We start from the raw sequence: 27,418 nt of genomic DNA, 5'->3' as shown, positions 1-27,418 counted from the left end.
CAACAAGGATTAGTTCACCACTCTGTTCTGTGTTTCAGGCTGACTTACATATTCCATCCCACTCCTCCCCCTCCACCTTGCTGTTCTCCTAGGGGACATATGGCCAAAGATTAGAAAAAGCCCTTTTCAGTACATCTAAAATGTCACACTGTTACAGAATAAAGGAGGAAACAACACTAATGTGGTCCATTTTCATAACAAACTTGTACACAGATATATACAGTATTATTCCCAGCAGGAGATACTTTTGCCTGTAATTATTTGCCATGTATGACTGAATTTGCTGTTTGCTGTGCAATTTGGGAACTGCTTTGCGTTATTTTCCAATAAACTGAGTAACTTTAGTACTACTACTAATTTAAGTGGTTAAAGCATCTTACATTTATTTCTTTATTATGTAAATGTTAATAATATTTCACTTCTCAGTAAATTTATCAGGGGAATCTTTTGAGGCCATGTAACAAGCTTCATGAATCAAATTGTCATATCCCATTAGGTTTGAACTGACTTATTATGGGTCCAGAATACACTAGTATCCTAAGGCTTGTTTCGACCAAAAGTTCCAGGTACTTTGGAACCAGAGGAACACAATGTTTAATCCCATAGTTTTACAAAGTCCTTACCACATCCTTTCATCAAAATGGATGGTTTCCATTCCCATGCAATACAGACAAATGTACCTGTGTACCATATGTTCCACAGTATAATTAACTAAAACATGACATTTTATTGAAGAATACACTGAAACAGGAGAACTGTCACAGAAAGTAACAATGATATGGCAGTTAGATTGTATTAAAAAATGTTTGTGATGTAAGGATCATAAAATAAATGTGATAATACAATATAAGAACATGTACCAATGTAACCGCTGCTTCAGCTTATTATAAAATGATCACTGAGACTATATAACTGTAACAAGTTTCAAGTTCATTTTATTTATATAGCACTTTTAAAGCAAACAGGTTTTGCACCAAAGTGCTTCACAAAGACAGGCCTATGTATACACATACAAGCATAAACACATATACAGTGCTACTTGAAAGTTTGTGAACCCTTTAGAATTTTCTGTATTTCTGCAAAAATATGACCTAAAATGTGATCAGATATTTACACATGTCCTAAAACTAGACAAAGTGAACCCAATTAAACAAATGAGACAAAAAAATAATTTTTTCATCTTTTTCATTTATTTATTGAGGAAAAGTATCCAATCTTACACATTTGTGGGGGGCAAAAGTATATGAACCCTTGCTTTCAGTAACTAGTGTGACCCCCTTTTGTAGCAATAACTTCAACCAAACATTTCCGGTAACTGTTTATCAGCCCTGCACATCAACTTGGAGGAATTTTAGCCCATTCGTCCTTACAGAACAGTCTCAACTCAGGGATGTTGTGGGCTTCTTTGCATGAACTACATGCTTCAGGTCCTTCCACAGCATTTCTTTAGGATTAAGGTCAGGACTTTGACTCAGCCATTCCAAAACATTATCTTTCTTCTGCTTTAACCATTCTTTGGTAGAATGACTTGTCATTTAATGTCGTTGTCTTACTGCATGACCCACTTTCTGTTGAGCTTCAGTTCACAGACAGATACCTTGACATTTTCCTGTAGAATTTGCTGGTACAACTCAGAACTCATAGCTCCATCAATGATTGCAAGCTGTCCAGGTTCATAGGCAGCAAAGCAGCCCAAATCATGATACTACCACCTTGTTTCACAGATAGGATAAGGTTCTTATGCTGGAATGCAGTGTTTGCTCATCGCCAAACAGAACGCTTCTCATTCAAGCCAAAAAGTTCGATTTTAGTCTCCTTTGTTTGAGCCATGACACACTTCCACAAACCTGTGTTGTGAAGCTCAGAGTTTGACAGTGAAGACAGACAGACAATACTTATGGAAGAGGTCTATTAGTTCATTTATGTTTAAATGGGTAGAGAAAGATTCAATAACTGGGACTGTGGAATCAGCACTATAGGCACTGGAAAACAGGACGGGTGTGGTAGAGTTGATTAGATGGGAGTGAGTTGTGGTAGGCAGTTATGGTATGGATAGAGGAAGCTGAGTGTCAAATAAAATAACCTTATGTCATGTAGAACACAATCACTAAGTGAAAGGCCAAAGGAGAGGACTAAGGTCCAAAGTATGATTTTTAACATGTGTTTTGCAGGTCACAGATTTGTCTATAGACTGTAACACACAATACAGATAATTTACCATTTAGTACAAAACTCAGAGATTCAAAAGTAGAGAAAGCACCAAAGGAAGCAAGAGAGCAAGTTAAAATATTCCTAAAGATTATGGCAACACCACCACCGTGACCAGAAAGTCTTGGCGGATGGAAATAGTCATAACCTGGGGGCGTGGCTTCTATTAGTGGAATGATATCTGTATTTAGCCACATTTCCATGACAAAAAACATATCTAGCTGATTGGAGGAGATAATGTCTTGACATATAAATGATTTATTTGATAGGGACCTCACATTCAGTAAAGCAACTCTGGTTGGGGTTTGAAGAGGTAAACTGATTGATTTAATAATGATAAGATTTTAAGAAATGACACCTCTGCTCTCTGGGCTGTCATAAAAATAAGTTGGCCTGGAGGGGGAGCCAGTGGCACAGACCAGTGGTGAAGGAGGTAAAGGAGAAGATACTGGGAGTGAAGAGAAACAATTAATAATAATGTTTTCCTGCAACTGCCTGTTGCCAATCCTGACAGGGATTTTAAAAGTGACATTTGATGGTCCGAGTCCAGTAGAAAGTGTACCGCTGTAAGCGATGGAACAATTGTGGTAGGGACCAGGACCAGGGGAGCATCAATGACCGACGGACTGGTCAGCACTTGACCAGTGGGTGGGCATGCTGTGGTGACGTGATGGGCAGGTGGACATGGGCGCACGAGGATGGTGGATGTTGTAAGCCAGGTCGGCAGAAAGCATACATGAGCCAGCATTGTTCAGATGGAGACCATCTGCTCTGAAAAGATGTCCACGTTCCCAGAAGAGATTGAAATTGTCAACGAAGTGCATGCTGTTGGAGTCGTGTGTAGATGAGAGCCAGGTGTTGAGGCTGAGCAGTCTACTGAAACGCCCCACTCCGCAGCTGAAAGAGGGGGTTGGTCCTGATATGTAAACTTAGCACAAAAAGTAGAAACACATTACAGTAACACAGACCATGTTATACATCTTAAATATGAATGCTCACCTAACAGGAAAATATCACATAAGCAGGTAATTTGAGGCCAGTGAGTGCAGAGACTGAGCAACTAGCTCTCTCAGGCTTACTCTGCTACAGCTACAACCATCTGAGCCTACCAGCAAGTTCTCATACAAACCAACCACTGTAAAGTGGTTGTAAAGTAGTACTGTTGTCACACTTAAAGAGCGTTAGTATTGGATGAAAGTGACAACATTAAAATTACAGCAGTGTTACACCAACACAAAGCTTAAGTTGTTGTTATCATGTAAATATATAACTATTATACACTTAATAGAAACTGGGTTCAAAGAGACAACTCTAACCATAGAAAACAAAAACACAGAACCCTTCAAAATATGTTTGAAATATGAATTTGAAATGTGAAAAACAGTAGTGTGGCCCCTCACTTTCTGAATTTAGCCACAAACCCAGCACTTTAATTATATAGCATACTTAATTCATATTTCGTATTTTGAAGGGTTCTGTTTATGGTGGTGTAACCCACATAAAAGTATATGGGCACTAAAGGGTTAACTCCTCACGTGTCAGGCTGTTTTGATCCTTGGTGCATCCTTTCAGCTCACCCAGTGAGAGAGTGCGCCCCTGTTAGCACCAGATTCCACCGATCGTGAGACAAAGGGAAGTGTGTGAAACTGCAAAGCTAAAACCCTGATTGATAAATAAGAAAGCACAAGTGCAGAAATGAGTTATAAAGCTCAACTAGGCCATCAGTCTTGTACACAATCAAGGGAGCTTGTTTGTGTTTTTTTCTGACTCTGGAAGCTCTGGTGAGTTGAATTAGCCTGAACTAGTAGCATAGTTAATAGCATAGCATCTTGCTAGCTTAAAAGAATATGAACAATTCAGTTACTTTGTGTGAAATTAAGCTAAAAGTTGAAGTGGATGAGATCTCACTTACAGTAGACTGTATGATGATTTTTCTAATTTATTCTGTACTGTACGTGCAAATTGTTTTTTTGACGTGTCTGAATTTGTAGCTTGGAGTTATCTCTTTGCTGGAATATTATGGCAAGCCAGTCCAAGTGGTGAAATATTCTGAGGGAAACCTGGAAGTACTGTGGCCAGCTACTTCGGATTCCATTCTACAGGATTGACACAATGGATTTGCAGAAAATTGCCAGATAAGGAATGATCATCACACACCAATTTCTCCTACCTGGATAGAGAGACATTTAAGGAAAAAAGAGAGACACTAAGGAGATTTTATTTTATTTTATTTTATTTTTGGTTATATTATTTTTCATTATGTTGTTTTTTTTTCAATTTTCGTAAACTGAAAGAAATGTTGAAAGAACTTAACAAACCTGGCAACTGTTTCATTAACCACTCGATCTTTTCATATTTACTCCTCAGAGCCAAGGTAAACAAAGTAGCATCATAGCCTAAATTGAACAAAAGTGCTACAGTAGGGAGTTATCTCTTTGAACCTAGTGTAATGGCAATTTTCATTTTTCAATGTCCTTTCTATCCCTGTTTTTCCAGTTTGCCATTAATACACAGGTAGGTTAGGTTAGGAGTGATCTTACGCAGATTCAAAAACAGATTTTCCAGTCCGTTGGCTGCCATTTAGTTTGTTGTTTTATTGAAGTCTTTGTACATGTCATGAACATACCGGGTTTCTGTCCTGCCAGCTGTAGTGTGCGTCTGTTCCAGATCTAGTAAGAACTGTATGTGCTCCACCTGCCTGTGCCTCCCGTTTCCTGTCACCTATGCCCCTAGATATACAACCCTGTGCATCTAATGACCGCCACCCAGTGTCCAAAATAATACTGCAAGTTATAACTAAACAAATGACATGCCAACAATCAACATAAATGGCTCCTACATAAAAAAGGTGCCATATCCATTATACATTACATATACAATTTTCAAAAAAGGCATGTACTATATGTTGGCATTAATCTTCTTTACTGATTCTTCAATCTTCCCTTTTTTTTCCTTTTTTTTCTTGCCGTTTAGGTCTCGGCTTCTTGGAGCAGACATATCTTTGTTATTGGTCTTTCCAAGATGCTGCTCTTCGTCTGAAGTCGAACTGTGCGCACAAGTCCTTGTGCATCTGGTTTAGTTTCCAGTATTCTGCCCATTAGCTATGAGCCTCGTGGTGCAGTAGAATCAACCACCACAACAATGTCACCTGGAGCAAAGCTTCTTTTCACCTTTGACCACCGTTGTCGTTCTTGGATAAGAGGTAAGTATTCCTGTGTCCACCGTTTCCAAAAGAGATCTGCCATGTATTGCACTTGTCTCCATCTGCGTTTGATGTACAAGTCTTCTTTTACAAAGAGTCCAGGTGGTAGTATTGGCTTAGATTTCAACAGAAGAAGATGGTTTGGTGTGAGTGCTTCCAGATCCATTGGATCATCAGAGATTTTGGTAATGGGTCGATCATTCAAGATTGCTTCAACTTCACAAATTAAAGTCTGCAATCCTTCATCACCCAAAGCTTGTTGCTTAAGAACAGAGCGCAGCACATTTCGAACGATGCGGATCAGTCGTTCCCAAACACCGCCGTGATGGGATCCTGCTGGGGGATTTAAGTACCACTTTATCCCTCGCTGAAGCATAGCACTCTGGATTTTGTTATGATTCAAGCCACTGAGTGCTTCTCTCAATTCTCTTTCCGCTCCGATAAAATTTGTGCCGTTTTCTGATCTTAAAGACATAACTTGACCTCGTCGACAGATGAATCTCCGTAATGCATGGATGCAGGAGTCTGTGTCAAGTGTATACTTGACACAGACTCCTGCATCCAACTTCAAGATGTACTGCCCTGCTTGCCATGCAGGTGAAGATACACCATAGCTTTTCACAGGACTTCGTCCTCTCTTGATCTCTATAGGACCAAAGTAGTCCACTCCTACATCTGTAAATGGAGGCTTGTCTGGTAGAATCCTCTCAAGGGGCAAGTCTGCCATTTTTTGTTCTCCAACTCTGCCCCGCTGTCGTTTACACACAACACAGTCTGTAATGACCTTTCTTGCGGCAAAGTTAGCTTTGATAATCCAGTATTTTTTACGGAGGCGAGACAGCATATAATTTCTTCCTCCATGTCCAAGTTGTTCATGAATATGTCGTAACAATAGTGTGGATATGTGTAAGTCCTTTGAGAGAATAATTGGATGCGTGGCCTTGTCTGGCATCGCTAGTCTATTCAGGCGACCACCTACTCTCAGAAGTTCATCATCCAACACTGGATCCAGTTTGTACAAATGACTGCTTCTTTTTACGCCATGTTTACCAGCTTCTAGTACAAGAAGCTCTTCTTTGAATCTTTGTCTTTGGCTGAAAGAGATGATGGCGCTTTCTGCTTGGATAAGATCTTCAGGACATAAACACTGTCCACAGAGTGTTGTTTTAAAGACTTGCATCTCTTTTTCAACTTTTTCTTTTAGCTTGCCAGGATCTTTTTCAAAGCTACTCACAGCAGCCTGAATCTCTTTTCTCATTCGAGCCAGCTGCAGGAGTGTTGTCTTTACTTTAAGAAGCCAAGCTACAGCAATCTTCAGATTCCTCCATGATGAGAAATAGTTGATCAGAGAGTTTGTGGGGTTCGATGGACTCTGGACAATAACGTTTATTGTGATGTCTTGTTTGATTTCTGGATCATTAGCAGAGATTGCAGATTCCAAGTGAGGTTTTGGCCATTCTCTGTCTGGCTTACAGAGAAAATCTGGTCCCTGGATCCATCTTTGGCAGCTCAAGAAGCGGTCTGCTGTTAGACCTCTAGAGGCTTCATCTGCAGGATTTTCCTTTGTGTTAACATATCTCCATTGTGATACATCAGTAGCATCCCTTATAAAAGAGGTCCTGTTTGCTACAAATGTTTGGAAGCATTTGGTTTCGTTGTTGATGTATTTAAGCACCGTTGTGCTATCGGTCCAGAAGATGGATTTGTCCAGTTGAAGCTGTAATTCCTTTCGCAGCATTGTGTCAACTTTGACAGCTAGGACTGCAGCTGTGAGCTCCATTCGGGGAATCGTTATTTGTTTCAATGGTGCCACTCTGGATTTTCCTATTATGAATGCAACATGCACTTCTCTGTTATAGTTTTCCAGTCTTATATATGAGGCAGTACCATAGCCACTTTCACTGGCATCTGAAAAGTGGTGTAGCTGTGCAAATCTGATTTGACCAAAGCTTGTGGGCTTCATGCACCGGTCTACTTTAAACTCTGCCATCTTGTTAAGGTCTGCTAGCCATTCTGTCCACCGATGCAAGAAGGTTTGGGGTATGTTTTCATCCCATCCAAGTTTTTTCTTACAGAGCTCCTGCATAATCAGTTTGGCTGGCAGAGTAAATGGTGCTACAAATCCTAAAGTGTCGTATATAGAGCCGATTACGGACAAGATGCCACGTCTGGTGTATGGTCGTTCCTGTGCAGCAATTTTGAACTTGAAGACATCTGTTTCAACACACCAGTGCAATCCCAGGGCTCTTTCCATTGGCAGATTGTCTTTGTCCAAGTCCAACTCCTTAGTCTCTTTGGTTCGGTTTTCTTGGGGAATGGATGCCAATACAACACGGCTGTTGCTGATCCACTTTGACAGCATGAATCCTCCCATTTTGCAGAGAGCAGTCAGGTCTCTTACCATTTGAACTGCTTCCTGCTCCGAAGGCAGGGATTTCAAACAATCGTCTACATAGAAGTTGTTCTTTACTGTGTTTGTCACCTCTGATGGAAAGTGACCTTTGTTGTCATCAGCAGTCTTCCTTAATGCAAAGTTTGCACAACTTGGTGACGGCACGGCTCCAAAGAGATGTACTTTCATCCGGTATTCAACAAGATCTTGCTGCACATCACCATCGGGCCACCACAGGAATCGCAGATAGTCAACATGCTTTTCTGATACTCTGACTTGATGAAACATTGCTTTGATGTCAGCCATCAAAGCAACCGGCTCTTGTCTGAATCTGATGAGAACTCCAATGAGTGAGTTGGTAAGGTCTGGACCCTGCAGCAATTGGCAGTTAAGTGATGTTCCTTTAAAGACTGCACCACAGTCAAACACTACCCTTAATGTTCCTTTCTTTGAGTGATACACTCCGTGATGTGGGATGTACCAGAGTTCTCCATCGCTTCGATTCTGCTGGTCGACTGGTACCACCTCAGCATAACCATTGACAATCATTTCTGTGAGGAAAGATGTATATTCATCATGAAATTTCTTATTCTTGGCAAACTTGCGTTTCAGGCTCTGGATGCGCTGCACTGCAATGCAACGTTTATTTGGCATGCTGGGCTTTTCTTGTGTGAAAGGTAAGTCTAGACAGTAGTGTCCATCTGTCACTTTTGCTGAACGATTCACAATGTCCAAGAATTTTACATCTTCCTTAGACATTTCCTCTGTTTCCTTGCTGGTTCCTTCACTGAAGTCATGATTGTACTGTTTGACCAGTAGCTCCTCCAAGTTTACAATGGATACTCGATTGACAGCAGCAGCAGGGCAGCCATTTTCATCCCTTATGCTTTTGTTTCCCCTCAGGGGACCATAGATGACCCACCCCAGTAGGGTCCTCAAAGCATATGGTCCATCCCCTTGGCTGTTGACCAGCTCCCAAGGTTCCAATACCTTTGACGCATTTGTCCCGATGAGTAGGTCAATGCCAGAGTCTATTTCATGAATCTTGATATCCTTCAAGTAAGGCCATTGTGTCAGATCTTCTTGTCTGGGAATGTTGAGCTGGGAAACAGGCATGGTTTTATGTGTGAACACATCAGATATTTGAATGAAATCTTTGTCCAGACTAGATATTTCCAAACCTGAGATATGATGACTGGTCACAGGCTTCACTTGGTTCATGGTACATAAAAGAATATTGGTCCTTTGCCCTGTTATGTTCAGCCTTCTCATCAAGCTTTCTGTGCAAAAGGTAGATGTACTTCCATGATCCAAAAATGCATATGTTTGCAACACTGTGTCCCCCTTTTGGCTCTTTACTTGTACTGGTACAATGGAAAAGGTACAGTTTTCATCACCGGCCCCAATATGCCCACATGTATGAGGTGAGAGAACAGCATTACTCCCAGTTGCTTTTTCACTCTGTTCTGTATGTTCTGTTTTTTTCCTTTGTCCTTTTGTTCAATGTGAAGTATTTCAGGATGATTTTGGTTGCACACATCACAAGTCAAACAACTCTTGCAGTCTTTGCTCATGTGTCCTATTTTTAAACATCCAAAACAGACTCCCTTCTCCTTTAAGAAGTCTATTTTTTCTCTGTGCATCTTCTTCCTGATCTGTGGACATCTTGTTGCAGAACAAACAAGAACTTTGAGAATTGGTAGTAGGTACATTTCCTTTCATTCCATTTGTAACCCTGTTAAAAAGGGACAATAAATAGTTTAAATATGTTCATGTTTGATAAAATGTGATTAAAAGTATTAAGAATAATATTTCATGAAGGTTGATAAAGTTTGTTTAAAAATAGTTTAATAAATAAGTTTAAAAAGTTTAAAAAGATTCAAATATGCACTTTAAGATATTTCATGTTATTTTGAAAAGTCTCAGGGTTAAAGAGGAAGTACCGATTGAGAAAAGTGTAATTCTGGTAATTAATTGGTTAAGATCTGGCTAAACAGGAAGTGTGTGTATTTTGTTGTGTGAGCGAAAAAACTTGACATGCAAGAGAGAGCGCGCGATACGGAGCAGAGAAGGGAGAACTGCCTGGCGTTTAATATGTTACAGTAAAAAAAATATGCAGAGTACGGACACTGTTTATGAATAATAGGTAGAGATAAACGGACAGTGAGTCTCAAAGGACTGTTATTCAGTGCAGCACCGTGTTCGAGTTTAAAGGAGTACTTTGGCAAAGAGTGTTCAACGAGGAGCACAGCTAACAGCTAATGTAGCTCACATTAGCTTAGCTACGGACTTCATCTGCGTGCAGCTAAACCAGCTACTCAACTGGTGAAGTTAGCCTGCGGTGTGCCGGACCTGTTCAGTGTGATCTGCGGTGAGTTCTACCGGGAGAGTGGGAGAAGTCATCTGCAGCCGACGTGGCCGCAACACGCTGGTCCTGACAGGAGGAATCGTCTACCTCATCCCATGTATCAGCAACCCGCTGGTATCGCACAGGGGACGAGGAGTACGCCATTACGGCAGTGAGTTGCCATCTGTTTTATTTCAGCGCTTTAGCGTGAAGCAGCCATTTTGTTTCTGGCTACAACGCACACAAGCATCGCTTCAGGCCTGCATCATTAACACTGGGTACCCATATCCTTTTCAGTTAGTTATAACTGCCGGCTTTAGGTGTGTTTCATTATTTGGTGGTTTTATAATGAGTGCACTCAAAAGGGGTATTTGAATATTAAGAAATTGATCATTTAAAAGGTACTGAAAAGTCTTTTGAACTTGAGTGTTATTTTTGTGTTTTATTTTCATTATTAAAAGAATATTTGTGTTTACATTTACAACAGTAAATCTTTAAAACTTACTTTTTTCTTGTCATTTGTATAAGTGTCTGAGAAATAGTACTGTTGATGTTTACCGACATATTGAGAGTACTTTTATTTCAATTGGCAAGTGTTTAGGAGAAAGGTATAAACTTAAAGGATACTTTAATTCTTATTTCATTTATCTACAGTTTTGATTAAAAACATTAAAAATTAGTATTAAAACATTCAGTGAGTAAATAAAAGTGTCTTACATTATAGAATAAATAGAACTTAGTTCACCAATATTATATTACAGTGTACTTGTCATTCAGTATTAGTTAATCTTAAAGAAAGAGATTTCTAAAACATAAAGAACTTGGGAAGCGTACCTCATAAAAATAGACCAGCCGTCTAGAGGGCGCTACATAAAATGGAGGCACCGCTGGGATTGTGGGTTAATTAATGCTGAAATTGGTGATTTGTGACTGTAAATTTCCTAGTGTGTGAACTATTCAACTGTGAAAAAAAAAAACTAAGAAAGACAAACAAAACAATATATGGTGATATTTAACTAACAGCAGCTAAAGTGTCACAATGTACAGGAACCAGCTGAAGAACTGGTGTCGAGGTGAAAACCTGGATGAGAGCCATGCCTTGCTGACCATCGTTCCTGAGAAGACAGAAACAGCACACATAGTAGAGACTTGTGCTGGTGCTTTGCGAGTGCAAAGAGAAATTGACTGATGCAGACGTCCCAAGTGAAGTTTTGAGCTCAGATGGACAAACTGCATGGAAAATATTCACTGTGGCTCAGAGCTCAGACCCTGAGTTGGACTTTAACCGTAAACTGCATGCTCTTCTACAAGCAGAAGGAAAGTCCACAGAGGATGTGCAGGCCTTGCTGACCCCGCACATACCTCCCTCTACAGAAGCCATCCTTCGTGCTGTGGGCGATCTGTTTGATAAGACTGTCAAGCCCTCAGCAGAAAGTGGAGGATACCGCCGCCTGCGGATCTTTTCCGGTATTGTGCCTACACCAGCAGGAGAGGAACAATTCGACCACTGGTTAGAGCAAGCTTACCTGATGGTTGAAGAGAGTGAGGGTTCTGCTAAAGACAAGAGGAGAAAGATAATGGAGAGTTTAAAGGGGCCAGCTCTGGAAGTGATAAAAGCAGTGCGTCTCTCCAATCCTGACATTGCCCCTGACAAGTGCCTGGAGGCTCTGGAAAACGCCTTTGGATTAGCAGAGTCTGGAGACGATTTGTATTTCACATTCAGAATGCAGCAGCAGCAACCTGGTGAGAAGCTATCTGATTTCCTCAGGAGATTAGAACGTTGCCTGTCCAAAGTGGTACAAAGAGGTGGTCTCACTCCCCTAGCCATGGATGGTGCACGGCTTGAGCAGCTTCTGAGGGGTGCAGTTAATGCTGATCTGATGTTAATCCAACTGCGACTGAGGGAGAGAAGAGCTAATCCCCCAACTTTCCTTGAGCTCCTGAAAGAAATTCGTTCAGAAGAAGAATATGAATCTTCTCTAGCAAAGCTGAACCATTCAGTGTATACAGTTCACACCAAGCTTCAAGAAGAAAACAAACACTCAGAGATACAGAGTTTGAGAGCTGAAATTAAAGAAGTGAAATCAATGTTTGCTGCGCTCTCTACACGGGACAAAGAGACACAAAATGAGAACTTTCAAACTAAAGTGAGAAATGTCCCAGAGACTAATGCTGATCCAGAAGTGATAGCTCTGAGGAAACAACTGAAACAGTTACAACAAAAGGTGAACTCCAGATTACCTCAATCGTCTACACCTTCTCCCACAGTGATGACTGTAAACACTCAAAACAGACAAGGGGCTGAGACAGAAGAGCGTTTCTGCTATCGCTGTGGCGAAAATGGACACATGGCAGGGAAGTGCAAAAACCCTGAGAACCAAAGCAAAGTGATCCAAAGACTCATTCAAGCTCTCAAAAAGGCTAAGACCCATAGCACTCAACCTACTACTGATGTCCCCTCACCCAAAACTGACTGCACTGTGAGGAGGAGTGTAGTAGATCAGCTTGCCCCAACAGGCATACTAGAGGGTCTAATAGGGCCACCATCTTTGGAGCCTCTGAAAGTTAATGGACATTTGTGTGATGCATTACTCGACAGTGGCTCAAGAGTTAGCATCATCTTTGAATCCTGGTACAGGAGACATCTTGCTGATACTCCTATTCGCCCAGTAAGTGACCTTAACATTTGGGGTTTAAGTGACTCTGATTACCCTTATCTTGGCTACGTGGCAGTGGACCTAGAGTTTCCCAAAAAGGTAGCGGGTACCCCAACAGCCCTGTCAGCCCTGGCTCTCATTTGCCCTGATCCACCTGGTCCTGATCAGACACCTGTGATCCTCGGGACAAATACCAAGGCTAACCTATCCAAGCGGCTAGCCCAGCTGCGTGACGATAGAGTTGAAGGCACTGTAGCCCACGCCTTTGGCATACAGAACACTTTCCCAGAAACAGTGAAAGAAAAAGCCATTGACTTGTCAAATGAAGAGGATGACAAAATAGGTTGTGTAAAGTTGGAGGGTCGAAGCTCACTTGTCCTACCTGCAGGTGGCAGCATTAAAGTAGTCTGCAAAGTGGTGCTTGGAAAGTCCCTGCCAGATGACATCTTGATAGTAGAGGCCTCCAGTACAGCTACTCTCCCATCAGGCGTCAAGCTCCAACCTATGGCAATACCCAGTAATGCTGTGGACATTAACCGGCTGACAGTTGTGGTTCATAATGAGTCGCAGAAAGAAGTGACCATTCCTGCCGGTGCTGTCCTGGGTCACCTGTGTGTAGCTGATGTGGTTACCACAGTGCCAAAACAAAAGCCAGAGACTGAGGATGCTTTTGATGTCAGAATGATCGACTTTGGTGAGTCACCTGTCCCCGAAACATGGAAAGCAAGGCTCAGACAAAAACTGTCTGAAAGAGCAGATGTATTCTCTCTTCATGAACTAGATGTGGGACTCGCCAAAGAAGTGGAGCACACGATCCGCTTATCTGATTCACGACCCTTTCGTGAACGCTCCAGACGCATCGCCCCTGCGGATATTGACGACGTGAGGCGTCATATTCAAAAGCTACTAGCTGCAGGCATCATTAAAGAGTCCAGAAGTCCATATGCATCGCCCATAGTGGTTGTGAGGAAAAAGAATGGGGATGTAAGGATGTGCATTGACTACCGCACACTAAACAGCCGCACTGTACCAGATCAATACACTACCCCACGCATCGATGAGGCTCTTGACTGCCTGTCGGGTAGTAAATGGTTCTCAGTGATCGACTTAAGAAGTGGTTACTATCAAATAGCCATGAAAGAAGAGGACAAAGAAAAGACTGCCTTTATCTGCCCTCTCGGGTTCTACCAATTTGAGAGGATGCCTCAAGGCATAACTGGAGCTCCTGCAACCTTCCAGCGCCTCATGGAGAAAGCAGTTGGAGACATGAACATGCTCCAAGTAATAGTCTATCTGGATGATCTGATCATATTCGGAAAGACCCTGGCAGAACATGAAGAGAGACTCTTAAAGGTGCTGGACAGACTCAGAGAAGTAGGGCTCAAGATTTCACTTGACAAATGTCAGTTTTGCCAAACAAAGGTCAAGTATGTGGGTCATATTGTGACTGCTGAGGGTGTTGCTGCTGACCCTGCAAAAATCGAAGCTGTGACCACTTGGCCCCAACCTTACAATCTCAAGACCCTACGATCCTTTTTGGGTTTTTGTGGTTATTATAGACGATTTATCCACAACTACTCCTCCATCGTCCGCCCTTTGACTGACCTCACTAAAGGTTATGGCCCCCCTCAGCGTAGCAAAAAGCCAGTAAAAGGGAAGAGAGATGTTTATTTGGATGAGAAGGAGCTGTTTGGAGACAGGTGGGACGAGTCATGCACTGAAGCCTTTGAAAAAAATCAAACAGTGTTTGACAAACGCCCCTGTGCTCGCCTTTGCAGATCCTGATAAGCCCTACACACTGCATGTCGATGCTAGCCTTACGGGACTGGGAGCTGTGCTTTATCAGGCATACCCAAAAGGCTTGCGACCAGTGGCGTTCGCAAGCAGAAAACTGAGCTCGTCACAAAAAAACTACGCCATCCATCAGTTAGAGTTTCTGTCGCTGAAATGGGCAGTTGTGGAGAAATTTCACGACTATCTCTACGGAGCCCACTTTACTGTGCGTACAGACAACAACCCTCTAACTTACGTCCTGACATCAGCAAAGCTCAACGCCACAGGACATCGGTGGCTGTCGGACTTGTCAGTGTACGATTTTAACATTATCTACAGACCAGGTAGAAATAACATTGATGCTGATCTGTTGTCACGCATAGAGGCAAGAGATGAGGAGACGGAATGGCAGAGCATCTCGCAGGCTGGAGTCAAGTCAATATGCCAGCGAGTCGGTGTTCTTGGCCCATCAGCAGACTCCCCCAAGTATGCTGAACAGCTTGGAGCTCCACCTGACTGCATTCCTGACGTGTATGCTTTCCCCACACGTCTTCAGCTTAACTCACTGGAACAAATGTCCAGGCAGGACTTAATGGCAGCCCAAGCCCAAGACGGCTTGATAGCACCCACCATACAAGCTTTAAAGTGTGGCAAGTGGAAAGACAACCCAGAGTTACTCCCTATGAAAAGAGAGATGGGTAAGCTAGTCATGACTGACGGGTTACTACATCGGGTGAGCACATGCCACACAGGGAAAAAGACACAGCAGCTAGTGCTACCTGCCAAGTTCAAAGCAGTAGTACTCAAAACCATGCACGATGACCTTGGTCATTTAGGAGTGGACAGAGTCACTGACATGATCAGGAGCCGATTCTTCTGGCCAAAGATGTCAGTCGATGTAGAGCAATATGTGAAAAACTGCGGAGAGTGTGTGCTCAGGAAGACTCCATGTCAAAGAGCTGCACCGTTACATCAGATAGTGAGCTCTGGACCTATGGACCTCGTCTGTATTGACTTCCTGTCTATGGAACCTGACTCAAGAGGAGTGAGTAATGTGCTTGTCATAACTGACCATTTTACGAGATACGCCCAAGCTTTCCCCACTCTCAATCAAAAAGCTCTCACAGTGGCAAAAGTCTTAGTGGAAAAGTACTTTGTACATTATGGCTTGCCATCTCGTATTCACTCTGATCAAGGCAGAGACTTTGAGTCTCGACTCATTAAAGAGTTGTTAAAGATACTGGGCATACAGAAGTCAAGGACCACCCCTTACCACCCCCAGGGTGATCCCCAACCTGAACGCTTCAACAGAACTCTGTTATCCATGTTGGCCACACTCAACCAAGAAAAGAAGCGGCAATGGAGTCAGCATGTAGTGCACCTGGTGCATGCATACAATAGCACCAAGTGTGACGCCACGGGATACTCCCCGTATATGCTGATGTTCGGCCGAGAGGCTCGACTCCCGCTGGATGTATGCTTTGGGACATGCCCAGATGGCAAAGTTGACCAACCACATTCTGCATATGTTGCCAAACTGAAAGAGGATTTGCAGACAGCCTATAACCTGGCCACAGAGGTCTCTAACAAGAGACACCAGCAAAATAAAAAGGCATACGACAAGAGACTTAGGTTCCACAAACTAGAACCTGGCGACAGAGTATTGCTGAAAAACCTTGGATTGAAGGGAAAACACAAACTGGAAAATCGCTGGTACAATGTCCCTTATGTTGTAGTGGATAAGTTGCCAAACTTGCCTGTTTACAGAGTAAAGCCACTAAACGTCAAAGGGAAGGTCAAAACATTGCACAGAGATAATCTCCTTCCCATAGGAGATCGAGTGAGGATACCAGTGCAGGAGGAAATGGAGAATGTTCCAAAGAGACCTGTGACTCGAAGTCGTGTCCCCAACCGACACAAAAGAAACTCCACAGATCACACTGTACAAAGAGAAAGCCATACCTTGAGTGATTCTTCTGATCTGGAGTGTGAATGGCCGACCAAACCCTATAGGGAGTTAATGGGAAATCTCTTGCGAAGGAGAGAAAGACATAGTGCTGAAGGATCAGAGCAGTTGGAAGTCCTCAGTCCTTCAGAAGAGAGTCACTCAGAGAGAGACCACTCTCCTGTAGAGCATGTTCCAGATGTCCCTCAAGCAACCGACTCTGAGTCAGGACCACTCTCCAGTGAAGATGAGCAACTACCCTCGAGCTGTTCTAATGTACATGTGATACCAAAGCCAAGTAGGCCAAAAAGATCATTGAAACCAGTTGTAAGACTTACCTATGATGAGCCAGGAAAGGCCAAAGATCAACCCATTACCATTGTACATAGAGGGGTTACTATAAAAATTGGTAAGCACTAAGCTGGGTCTCATAATCTCACCCTTAATACTTTGAGTAGAAACTTAAGTTAAGTTTTGTAATCTGATGAGGACATCAGACGTTTAAAGGGGGGAGGGTGTAACCCTGTTAAAAAGGGACAATAAATAGTTTAAATATGTTCATGTTTGATAAAATGTGATTAAAAGTATTAAGAATAATATTTCATGAAGGTTGATAAAGTTTGTTTAAAAATAGTTTAATAAATAAGTTTAAAAAGTTTAAAAAGATTCAAATATGCACTTTAAGATATTTCATGTTATTTTGAAAAGTCTCAGGGTTAAAGAGGAAGTACCGATTGAGAAAAGTGTAATTCTGGTAATTAATTGGTTAAGATCTGGCTAAACAGGAAGTGTGTGTATTTTGTTGTGTGAGCGAAAAAACTTGACATGCAAGAGAGAGCGCGCGATACGGAGCAGAGAAGGGAGAACTGCCTGGCGTTTAATATGTTACAGTAAAAAAAATATGCAGAGTACGGACACTGTTTATGAATAATAGGTAGAGATAAACGGACAGTGAGTCTCAAAGGACTGTTATTCAGTGCAGCACCGTGTTCGAGTTTAAAGGAGTACTTTGGCAAAGAGTGTTCAACGAGGAGCACAGCTAACAGCTAATGTAGCTCACATTAGCTTAGCTACGGACTTCATCTGCGTGCAGCTAAACCAGCTACTCAACTGGTGAAGTTAGCCTGCGGTGTGCCGGACCTGTTCAGTGTGATCTGCGGTGAGTTCTACCGGGAGAGTGGGAGAAGTCATCTGCAGCCGACGTGGCCGCAACACGCTGGTCCTGACAGGAGGAATCGTCTACCTCATCCCATGTATCAGCAACCCGCTGGTATCGCACAGGGGACGAGGAGTACGCCATTACGGCAGTGAGTTGCCATCTGTTTTATTTCAGCGCTTTAGCGTGAAGCAGCCATTTTGTTTCTGGCTACAACGCACACAAGCATCGCTTCAGGCCTGCATCATTAACACTGGGTACCCATATCCTTTTCAGTTAGTTATAACTGCCGGCTTTAGGTGTGTTTCATTATTTGGTGGTTTTATAATGAGTGCACTCAAAAGGGGTATTTGAATATTAAGAAATTGATCATTTAAAAGGTACTGAAAAGTCTTTTGAACTTGAGTGTTATTTTTGTGTTTTATTTTCATTATTAAAAGAATATTTGTGTTTACATTTACAACAGTAAATCTTTAAAACTTACTTTTTTCTTGTCATTTGTATAAGTGTCTGAGAAATAGTACTGTTGATGTTTACCGACATATTGAGAGTACTTTTATTTCAATTGGCAAGTGTTTAGGAGAAAGGTATAAACTTAAAGGATACTTTAATTCTTATTTCATTTATCTACAGTTTTGATTAAAAACATTAAAAATTAGTATTAAAACATTCAGTGAGTAAATAAAAGTGTCTTACATTATAGAATAAATAGAACTTAGTTCACCAATATTATATTACAGTGTACTTGTCATTCAGTATTAGTTAATCTTAAAGAAAGAGATTTCTAAAACATAAAGAACTTGGGAAGCGTACCTCATAAAAATAGACCAGCCGTCTAGAGGGCGCTACACATTTGTTTAAAATTTTCTTGTACTGATGTTTTTACAGGTGTTACAGCTGTTGCAAAACTGCTTCCTCTAGGTCTTGACTTTTCTCTTGTTTTAGTAGACCTTTTGACAGTTGCAGCTGGCTTAGCATCCTGAATGTTTCCAAAAAGTGGATCTGATAGTATCTTCACTTGTCTCTCTATGAAGTCTACCAGGTCAGAAAATCTAGCTTGATGTCCACGCTGCTCCTGTAACTGACTTGTCTCTGAGCCTGTAAGGCAGTTTCAGAAGGATGGTCTTCATATTGGAAGCAACATTCATTTCCTCCATATAGGTGAGTTGTTCCATTGCAGTGCAACAACCCCTAAGGAACAGTGAGAATGCTTGCAATGCTTCCACATCCTCTGATTTGATCACTGACCAGGCAAATGCTTTGTCCATATATGCAGTGGCAATCTTATATTCATTACCAAAATGTTCTTTGAGCAGATGTTTTGCTCTTTGATAGCCCTGGGCTGGGGGCAGATGTTGACAGCTACGGACTAAGTCTTTTGGATGCCCTCTTGTATATTGCTCTAGGAAATGCAAGCAGTCACTGTAGTCATCACACTTTTTTTCCACTCCTCTCTCAAATGCCCTGATGAAAACTTCGTACTGTAAAGGATCACCATCATAAACAGGAATGACTCTTGGTGGTTAAGTAGAAGAGAGACTTTGTTGAGCCAGGAGAGCAGTGATGTAATTTTGCCTCTGTATTAGGTTACACATATCACCTTGATTGCCATCATTCAATACAGGGGGTGTAGTGCGAACATGCCCCTGCATACGACTCTGTACATTTTGCCTTTGAGGAGAATATTGTATTAGATGGGTTGTATCATGAGGTTGAACAGATGGTCCATGAGCTGTTTCTTTTGGTCTAACAACCTGTTGCTGGGAAGAAGAGTTAGTTTCAATCAACACATTCTGTCTTTGCTGCACTTGATCTGGTAAATATTCATTTGCGTGTGGATTTAATTTAGCTGATGTTTCATTTTGAGCAGTTCCTTTTCTCAAATAAGAGTTCATCCGATCAGAAACTCTAGAGCTGCTTCTTGATCCCAGGGCCTCAAGTATATTGATTTTTGCATTGGTTGCTGCCAGTTCAGTTTCTAGTTCCAGTTGCTCTTTCTTTCTTTTCAATTGTTCTTGTGCCTCAAGCTCATGTTTTTCCTTCAGGGCAGCAACACGTTCCATGAGAGCAGCCTTTTCTGCCTGAGCTTTAATGCGAGCAGAGGATGTTGAAGATGCACGTGATGAAGAACTGGATTTGTGCTTTGATTTAGGTTTTGAGGCATTTGAAACGCTGTCATCAGGTCCAATGTCATCTGAATTTACTACACTTTGTAGTATGACACTTTCAGCAATGGAGTGTGCAATTTTCTGTCCAGCCTCAGGTAACCACACCTTTACATCTTGTATAAACCCTTTAAAGATTTCCATTTTTCGTTGAAACCACTGATTTTGCTTTTCAAGTTCATCTTCAGGCAGTGGTAAATTCACCAGTGATTCATGGTTTTCCTTGGCTTCATCACAGAGCTTGATTAATTGAAACAAATTAGATTGTACTTCTCTTGCATTTTCCTTTGATTTCATGAGCTCTTTCAGCATTTCCATCAACTTGTTAGCTTGTTTACATTTCCTGTTTCTTGTCTTCTGACAATTTGCAATGAACAATTCCAAGCCTTTGGCAGTGTGTTTGATAACTCTTTTTTCCTTTTCAACATCGTCATCAGACTTAACAACAGACATATTTGTTCACTGTCTCTTTAAGACTTGTCGACGAAAGCCGTATGCTGCCGGCACAATGTTTCAAACAGCTGATCGATGTGCGATCGTAGCTTTCAGTCTTCAGTCAACCAACTCCATTATAATAGCCGTCTTCCAATACAGCTTTGCATATAGCTTCTCCAATAAAGCTTAATGCTTGCATGTACTCACTCAGTTTGCGGTTTTCAATCACCGTCAGGTAAGCGCAGGTGACGAAGATGTCCACCTGGTTTGGTAATGGCGGCGTCCTCTTTGTTGTTCCACAAGACAATGCTCAGTCCGTCTGAATTAATCACGAGCTCCAATTTCACTCGAAGAGACAGTTCTTACTTAGGTGTAATGGCAATTTTAATTTTTCAATGTCCTTTCTTTCCCTGTTTTTCCAGTTTGCCATTAATACACAGGTAGGTTAGGTTAGGAGTGATCTTACACAGATTCAAAAACAGATTTTCCAGTTGGCTGCCGTTTAGTTTTTTTGTTTTATTGAAGTCTTTGTACATGTCATGAACATACCGGATTTCTGTCCTGCCAGCTGTAGTGTGCGTCTGTTCCAGATCTAGTAAGAACTGTATGTGCTCCACCTGCCTGTGCCTCCCGTTTCCTGTCACCTATGCCCCTAGATATACAACCCTGTGCATCTAATGACCGCCACCCAGTGTCCAAAATAATACTGCAAGTTATAACTAAACAAATGACATGCCAACAATCAACATAAATGGCTCCTACACCTAGTTTCTATTAAGTGTATAATAGTCATATACATGGTAGCAACAATGTAATCTTTGTGTTGGTACAGACTGTTACATTGTGTTTTTGCATTTATTTTATGATCCTTACATCACAAGCACTTTTTTAGTACAATGCAACTACCATGTCATTAAGCATTACTTTCTTTGGCAGTTCTCCTGTTTCAGCATACTAATTCAATAAAATGTCATGTTTTAGTTAGTAACACTAAGGGACATATGGTATAAGTTTGGCTATATTGCATGGGAAAGCAAACCATCCATTTTGATGAAAGGATGTGGTAAGGACTTTGTATTACCATGGGATTAAACATTGCTTTCTTTTACAGTACAGTTTTACAGTTCAGTTTCTTAAATTGTAGTGTCTTAGTGACGTTTGTAAAGTTTGTGTTTATGGTATGGAAAAGGGAATAACCAGTTACATAGGATATAGCTTCCTTTTACAGTAGAGTTTCAGCTTACTTACTGACTAAATTATCATGTTTTACTTAGTAATGTTGTGGAACATATATGGTACAAGTTCCTGTTAACTGCATAGACAATGTAACAGTTATTACAAAGGATATGGTAGGACCGTGGTAATACCATGGAAACAAACAAGGTTTCCTTTTACAGTACAGTTTCTGCCTACTTATTGAGTAAATTGTAAAATCATCTCCAAGAATGTACTCATTATTCAAGATGTATCATGACACTAGAGAAAAAGGAAGGTTATGATATTGTAACCCTAGTTCCATGCAAGGCCCTCTTCTGGGCTAAATGGGTAATACTCTCCTCCAAACACATACACACAATCGCCCACTGAAATTTGAATGTATGTAGCTGGCCAGTCAGGATGGGCCAATTATGTGTGTCTCACACAGTATATAAGGCAGCATCTCGCTGCCACTTACATCCATAAACCACTTCAGTGGTTGGTCCATAGGCAGAGGGCTTTGCCTGTGCTTATAGAACTAAGGTCACAATATCATAACCTTCTATCTCAGACAGGCAGAGCCTGATGAATTTTCACCCTGCCACAACATGTCATCAGACTGCCTCACTGAGCCCATCCGGCTATAGGTTAGTCGCCATGGCCCTCCTACTACTTTTTAATTCAAGCCACTTCAGCAGAGCAGTAGAGGGCCCAACCCAGCCCAGTTAACCTCGTAGGGGTCAAAAACCATACGACAGACACCCTGCCCACTTCATTCCCCAAGTCATCATGGAGCATGGGAAAATGCAGGTGCACGGGAAAATGCAGGTGCATATTGCCCAGGTGTGGGGGTTGGAGGGAGTCAGGTGCACCACAGCTGACCCTTTTCAAGTCCTGAGTTGCCCCTGCAAGCATGGACCCTGAAAAGCATGCAGAAAGGTGAAGACCTCTCCCACTGCATGTCAGGGGGTCTTGTCTCCTTTCCTCGAACCAGCGTTGGAATCCCAAACAATTTTCTTTGTAGCAAGCAATGGTAGATCCTGCTCTTGCCACTTGGATGGTCTTCACCACGTATGCAGACAGTCCAGCCTGCATCAGCCTGTCCCTCTTAGGAGACAAGCCTGGAGAGGTTGATCCAGTGTGGGCACCGTGCCTATCAAGCCCACCTACTGGGACATGGCCCCTCAAATTTTGGGGGATGGACCAGGGTTGGGCTGTCAACATCTGGGTCATCACGGTGCCAAATGGTGGTCTGGGGCTATCAGAATGCCCAACAGCCACTCTCTCACTCTCAGCCAGTCTCACTCTCTTAAGCATAGGGGGAATGAGACAAAGAGGAAGAAAGGTGCAAAGCAGCCCCCTTGGCCATGCCACGTGTGCAAATGCATCCCCCCCAGAGGTGGATCATCTTGCAGCATCAGGAGGAACCAGAACGTGCAGTGGGTGTTGTTTTGACTTGCGAACAGGTCCACTTCCACTTTCTCAAACTGTTTCCAAATCTGATGCACCACCTCGGGGTGCAGCACCCACTTGTCTGCCAGAGGGCCACCTCTTCACATGAGGTTGAAGTCCCTGTTTTCTGGACCTGGACCATCTGATAAATAACAGTACCAGAAAGCACAGCGAAAAACAGATCTGTTTCTCTGTGTCAGGCAGAATGTGTTTCTTTCTCACAACATCATACCTAACATAGCTGTCATGAATGAGCTCAGCGCTGAGCTTTTTCTGCATCCCTAACTGAGGAAAGAGAAGTGGGGGCGCCAGCTGAATGAGCGCTTTCTGCATTACACAGTCTCTGTGACCAACTGGATAAAGCAGGCTGAGCTGCTATCATCACACCGTAATAGAGGCCTGGAGAAGTGGAACAGGAGAGGGTGGAGGATTTTGCTCTTTGGTGAAAAATGTCATTTGTTTTTATTAAAACACTTTCAACACACATTGAATTTTTCGACCGTGCATGGGCTGCTCTGTGGTCTCAGGACGGTCGGTGCTGTGGTGTCTCCATCAAGGTAGTGTAGGAGGAGGCTGATGTGGTGGGGGCTGACGGTGCTCTGCCCTGCCTGAGTGCTCTCCTCCTCGCCACGGTGTTGCGGCACTGCACCTTGCTAGAAGAAGGGGCGAGTGGCAGGTGGCAGCTCAGCTGCACCTTCTCCTCATCCAGCCTCTTTAAGTGCTGAGTGACAGAGGAAATAGACCTGAAAAGCCCATCTGGAGCTAAGAAAGCTCCCAGGAGGTCTTCTCCATCTTTTCTCTGTAGGGCAGTGAGTTCCAGACACACATGACATGAGTCCAGTGTGGCAAGCGACATCACACGCCCTGCGGCAGTAGCAATAACCAGAATCAGGTTATTTATCTGGCTGACCTAGACCTCTAGAAATTTCACTTCTAGCAGAATATTAGCTGCAGCAATGCCCAACACTCTTAGTTTGTTGGCTGTTGCAGCCAGCTGCATGTCCAGCCAGAATATGTTCTCAAAATATTCCAGCGTGTCCCTGTCCTGCACTAGCGGAGGCTGCAGCTTCCTGCTTGCTCAGCAGTCAGCTGAGTGAGGAATCAGGAGGGTTGTGAGGGCTGTTTCCCTCTGTTCTCACCGCTATCCTTCACGGGACCAGCACAGCTTGTCTCTCGAGTTAATGATAGTGTGGCCAATGACGTTATTTCCTCTTTAGAGAGTAATGCCCTTGGCCTGCACATGAACTGAGGAGAGGAGACATCATGTCTGTTTCACTCCTCCAGGGGATAGACCAGGGCAGCCTGTCTCTCTGTGGCCCTGCATTCTCAGGAAGGAAATCAGTCCTGTGACTGGTAACTCTGTTTTCAGCAGCTCCTTCCAGGACATTTCGACACACTGCCAAATGTCTTGGAGAGGAGGCGAAACAAAGGCGGGTTGAGTGGGATGAGCCAGGCCGTAAAAGCCTTCACGTAGCTGGCTAACTGGTTTGAGTGAGACAGGCGGGGGCAGTAGAGCCCTACACACTCCATCGCCATGGCCATAACCTTTGGGAAATCATGGCAAACTGAAGTCGGAGGTGGATTTCTGAAGGTCAGCGATGACACAGACATAGACGAGAGGTTGTCGTCATCATCCATTGGTGAAGCCACTAAGACAGCCTCAGCTGAGGTGTCCGACAACGGCTGTGGCGTTGGGGTACTGGAGGAAGCGGAGGACTCATCACCAACATGGGGATCTATCTCTAGCTCTGGGTCACTGATGATGCAGCAGAGAGAAACGTCACACGGCCAGAAATGGTTCCACTGTTGCCGGTGTTGAATCAAAGGACAGTGTTTCCCCTAGGTTGATTGCTTTGGCCTGGTGGGTGGGGGTGCTGCAGCATTTATTAACTGACACACTGATTCTGTACTGTACATTTACTGCCAGATTGACAACTTACTGCTAACCTTTTTCTCTGTCCTGCTCGCATTCACCGTAATTTTTCTGCTGCTTACTCTCTCACTCAACCACTCACCCTGCTATGCACACATATCACATACCGCCGTATTCCTCCAAGAGTTTCCCAGGCAACAACACAGGGGTTGACTCATGTTTTGGAACAGCGCTGTACAGAGGCTCTCAAACACTATTGATTTCCGAATGAATGGATGTTTGGTGTCATTTTTGGAATTAGAAAAATATTTTTTTGGCCTGGCAGGGGTTCTCATTGGCCTAGTGGCCACTAGGCCTGTACAATTATAGGGGAAACACTGAGGGAAGTCCTTGGCAATAAATGCAGGGCAGTGGCTGCATCATGCTAGTCTCTGTGTGGTCCCATCAGAGGCACTCAAAGCAGAAGCAATGAGGCTGGGATACGATGGGCAGGAACAAGTTTGTTGGAGTGGGCAACTCCATTTGTGGAGAGTTGAGATCAATGAACAGATTCACCATCGCTGAAGTGAGAAGGATGTGAGCAGCAGCAAGACACTGCCTTACATACTGTGTGAGACACACATAATCAGTTGGCGGTTCCTGATAGGCCTGCTACGTACATGCAAATTTCAGTGGGCTACTGCGTGCGTGTGATTGGAGAAGAGTATTACCCATAGAGTCCAGTAGAGCGCAGAGCCTGTGTGTTCCTGTAGAACTGTTCCTGTGGAGGTTGTTACCAGGTAGGTATAAGGTAAATCTAATAAACCCTTTATAAATGGGTGCAGCCATGAACAATAACTAGTAAGTAATTTATTGGAAAGTATTATCTTAATGTCTAGGTACAACATAATTAAACTTGGTCTGTTACTAGCATAAACCTTGGATAACAACAATTATAACTTGAACTGATGGGTAATTGAGGAGGTGTTTCTAAGAATTCATTGCCTACTTTCCTAGAAAGTACACAATTATATCTGAGTTATTACCAACGTAAAATGGTCACAACTACATGGTACTTGGTTGAGTTGATGGGTAATAGTGGAGTTTTTTCTTACTCAGTATCTCAATGTCTGGAATATTATTTATTTTACTGATATTTTAGATTTGTTTCCAGTGAGATATTATTGAGTTTATATAGTGACCTTACTGTAGTAATCATTACTGCTGAAGCTCTAGAAACAGTATTTAGTATTTAATATAAATAAGTACTAATCCTGTTCTGATTTTATTCTTCTTCTTCGTTAGTGGCTTCATCCTGATTTTGGAAGGATGTGCAGGTTATTTATTACTTTGACATAGATGCTCAGTTCAACAGTTCCATTGAATTGAATTTTTTATGTCTACCACTTTTTCGTGCTCCAAACTACCATTTTTATATTGGCCATTAAAAGTCCACTGTCGGTCAACCTCAAGTTTGGATGGTGCTGGACTCATCCTGAGCATGGCCGCTTTGTTCCTAATTATTTCACTGTATACACTTGGAATCTGTGTGTAACAGCTGGCCTGTAATAGAAAAGTATTTTTGTTAACAAGGTTATAGTAAGATCTGAATGCCATATTAGAAGATTTGAATACTTAATGAAGTTGTGCTGCTGCTGTGCCACATGTGTAAATTGCACACAGCCACTCTCAGTTTGGAGACAACTGTTTAATAAAGTCAAAGTCTACTTGTAGTCTATTTGTTTGGTCAGTGTGTGAAAGTGTCTCAAAGTGTATTTTTCATGTTGGCAATGCTGTGATACTAAAGAAGACGCAGCTCAGCTCTGGTTGGCTCCGGCCAGGGGTGGAGCTAGAATCTCAGCACAGAGGGACGGAGCATTCTCAAGGGTCATTTTAAAATTCCCAACTGTAAGTTAGCAGATTTATCCTATCTTATCCTATCATATCCATAAACACAAATTGTGCCTTCTGCTTTAGAGGTGATCTCACAAGACAAATCTGAGGGGTTGTGAGATGATAAAAAGGTAAGAAGAAAAAACAACATTCTGTGACACAAGTGAATATGAATGTGAGTATGAATTTAGTAACATTTCTCTACTCTTTGCTTTTCTTTTTTGTGAAATAATGGATGATTTTACCTCCTTGGTTCTCAAAAGGTTATCTAAATGAAACAGTTTGAGAAGTTTAAGAGTGGAAATGTCTCCTTGGTGGTACTGTTAACAGCTCATAGGCATCTGAAACGAGAAAAGGAGCCCCAACTACACATTGCTCTTTTTATAATGGGTCACAAGCCAACAAGCTTGAGAAGCACTTGTTTAATCTTGATTCATGCATTACATAAGTTTACCATACAGAATGTGCTTTAATGTCAAATCTTAATCCAAAAAGTAAATAAATAAATAAATGTTGTGGATTAAAAAGTACAATATGTCCCGTTAAAATGTAGTGGAAGTATAAAATTGTAGAAAATGGAAATACTCAAGCAAAGTAGAAGTGCTTCAAAATTGTACTTAAGTACTGTACTCTAAAGTAAAATTTTGAAGTACTTGTTATATTCCATCATTGGTAATAGGATATGGTTTGGGATGAAACTGATTCAGGGCTTTAAGGCTGGACAAGGTCACTGGAACATGCCAG

At 42.3% G+C, this 27,418-nt stretch overlaps 1 protein-coding gene across 1 annotated transcript; it reads left to right on the top strand.

The window, feature by feature from the left end:
* Nucleotides 1–11,674: 11,674 nt before the first annotated feature.
* On the top strand, nucleotides 11,675–14,683 carry LOC121893576. The gene has a single exon (XM_042405575.1). It carries the CDS (start codon nucleotides 11,679–11,681, stop codon nucleotides 14,589–14,591), a length of 2,913 nt encoding a protein of 970 aa, XP_042261509.1. The 5' UTR covers nucleotides 11,675–11,678; the 3' UTR covers nucleotides 14,592–14,683.
* Nucleotides 14,684–27,418: the final 12,735 nt, after the last annotated feature.

This window comes from Thunnus maccoyii, unplaced genomic scaffold (genome assembly GCF_910596095.1).
Source record: "Thunnus maccoyii unplaced genomic scaffold, fThuMac1.1, whole genome shotgun sequence".
In the NCBI taxonomy this organism is placed as follows: Eukaryota; Metazoa; Chordata; class Actinopteri; order Scombriformes; family Scombridae; genus Thunnus; species Thunnus maccoyii.
This window is presented reverse-complemented; position numbering and strand designations above follow the sequence as displayed.

What these genes read in the sequence shown, in the direction of transcription:
- LOC121893576 (XM_042405575.1), top strand. Translation starts at nt 11,679, where the DNA reads ATGGTTGAAGAGAGTGAGGGTTCTGCTAAAGACAAGAGGAGAAAGATA.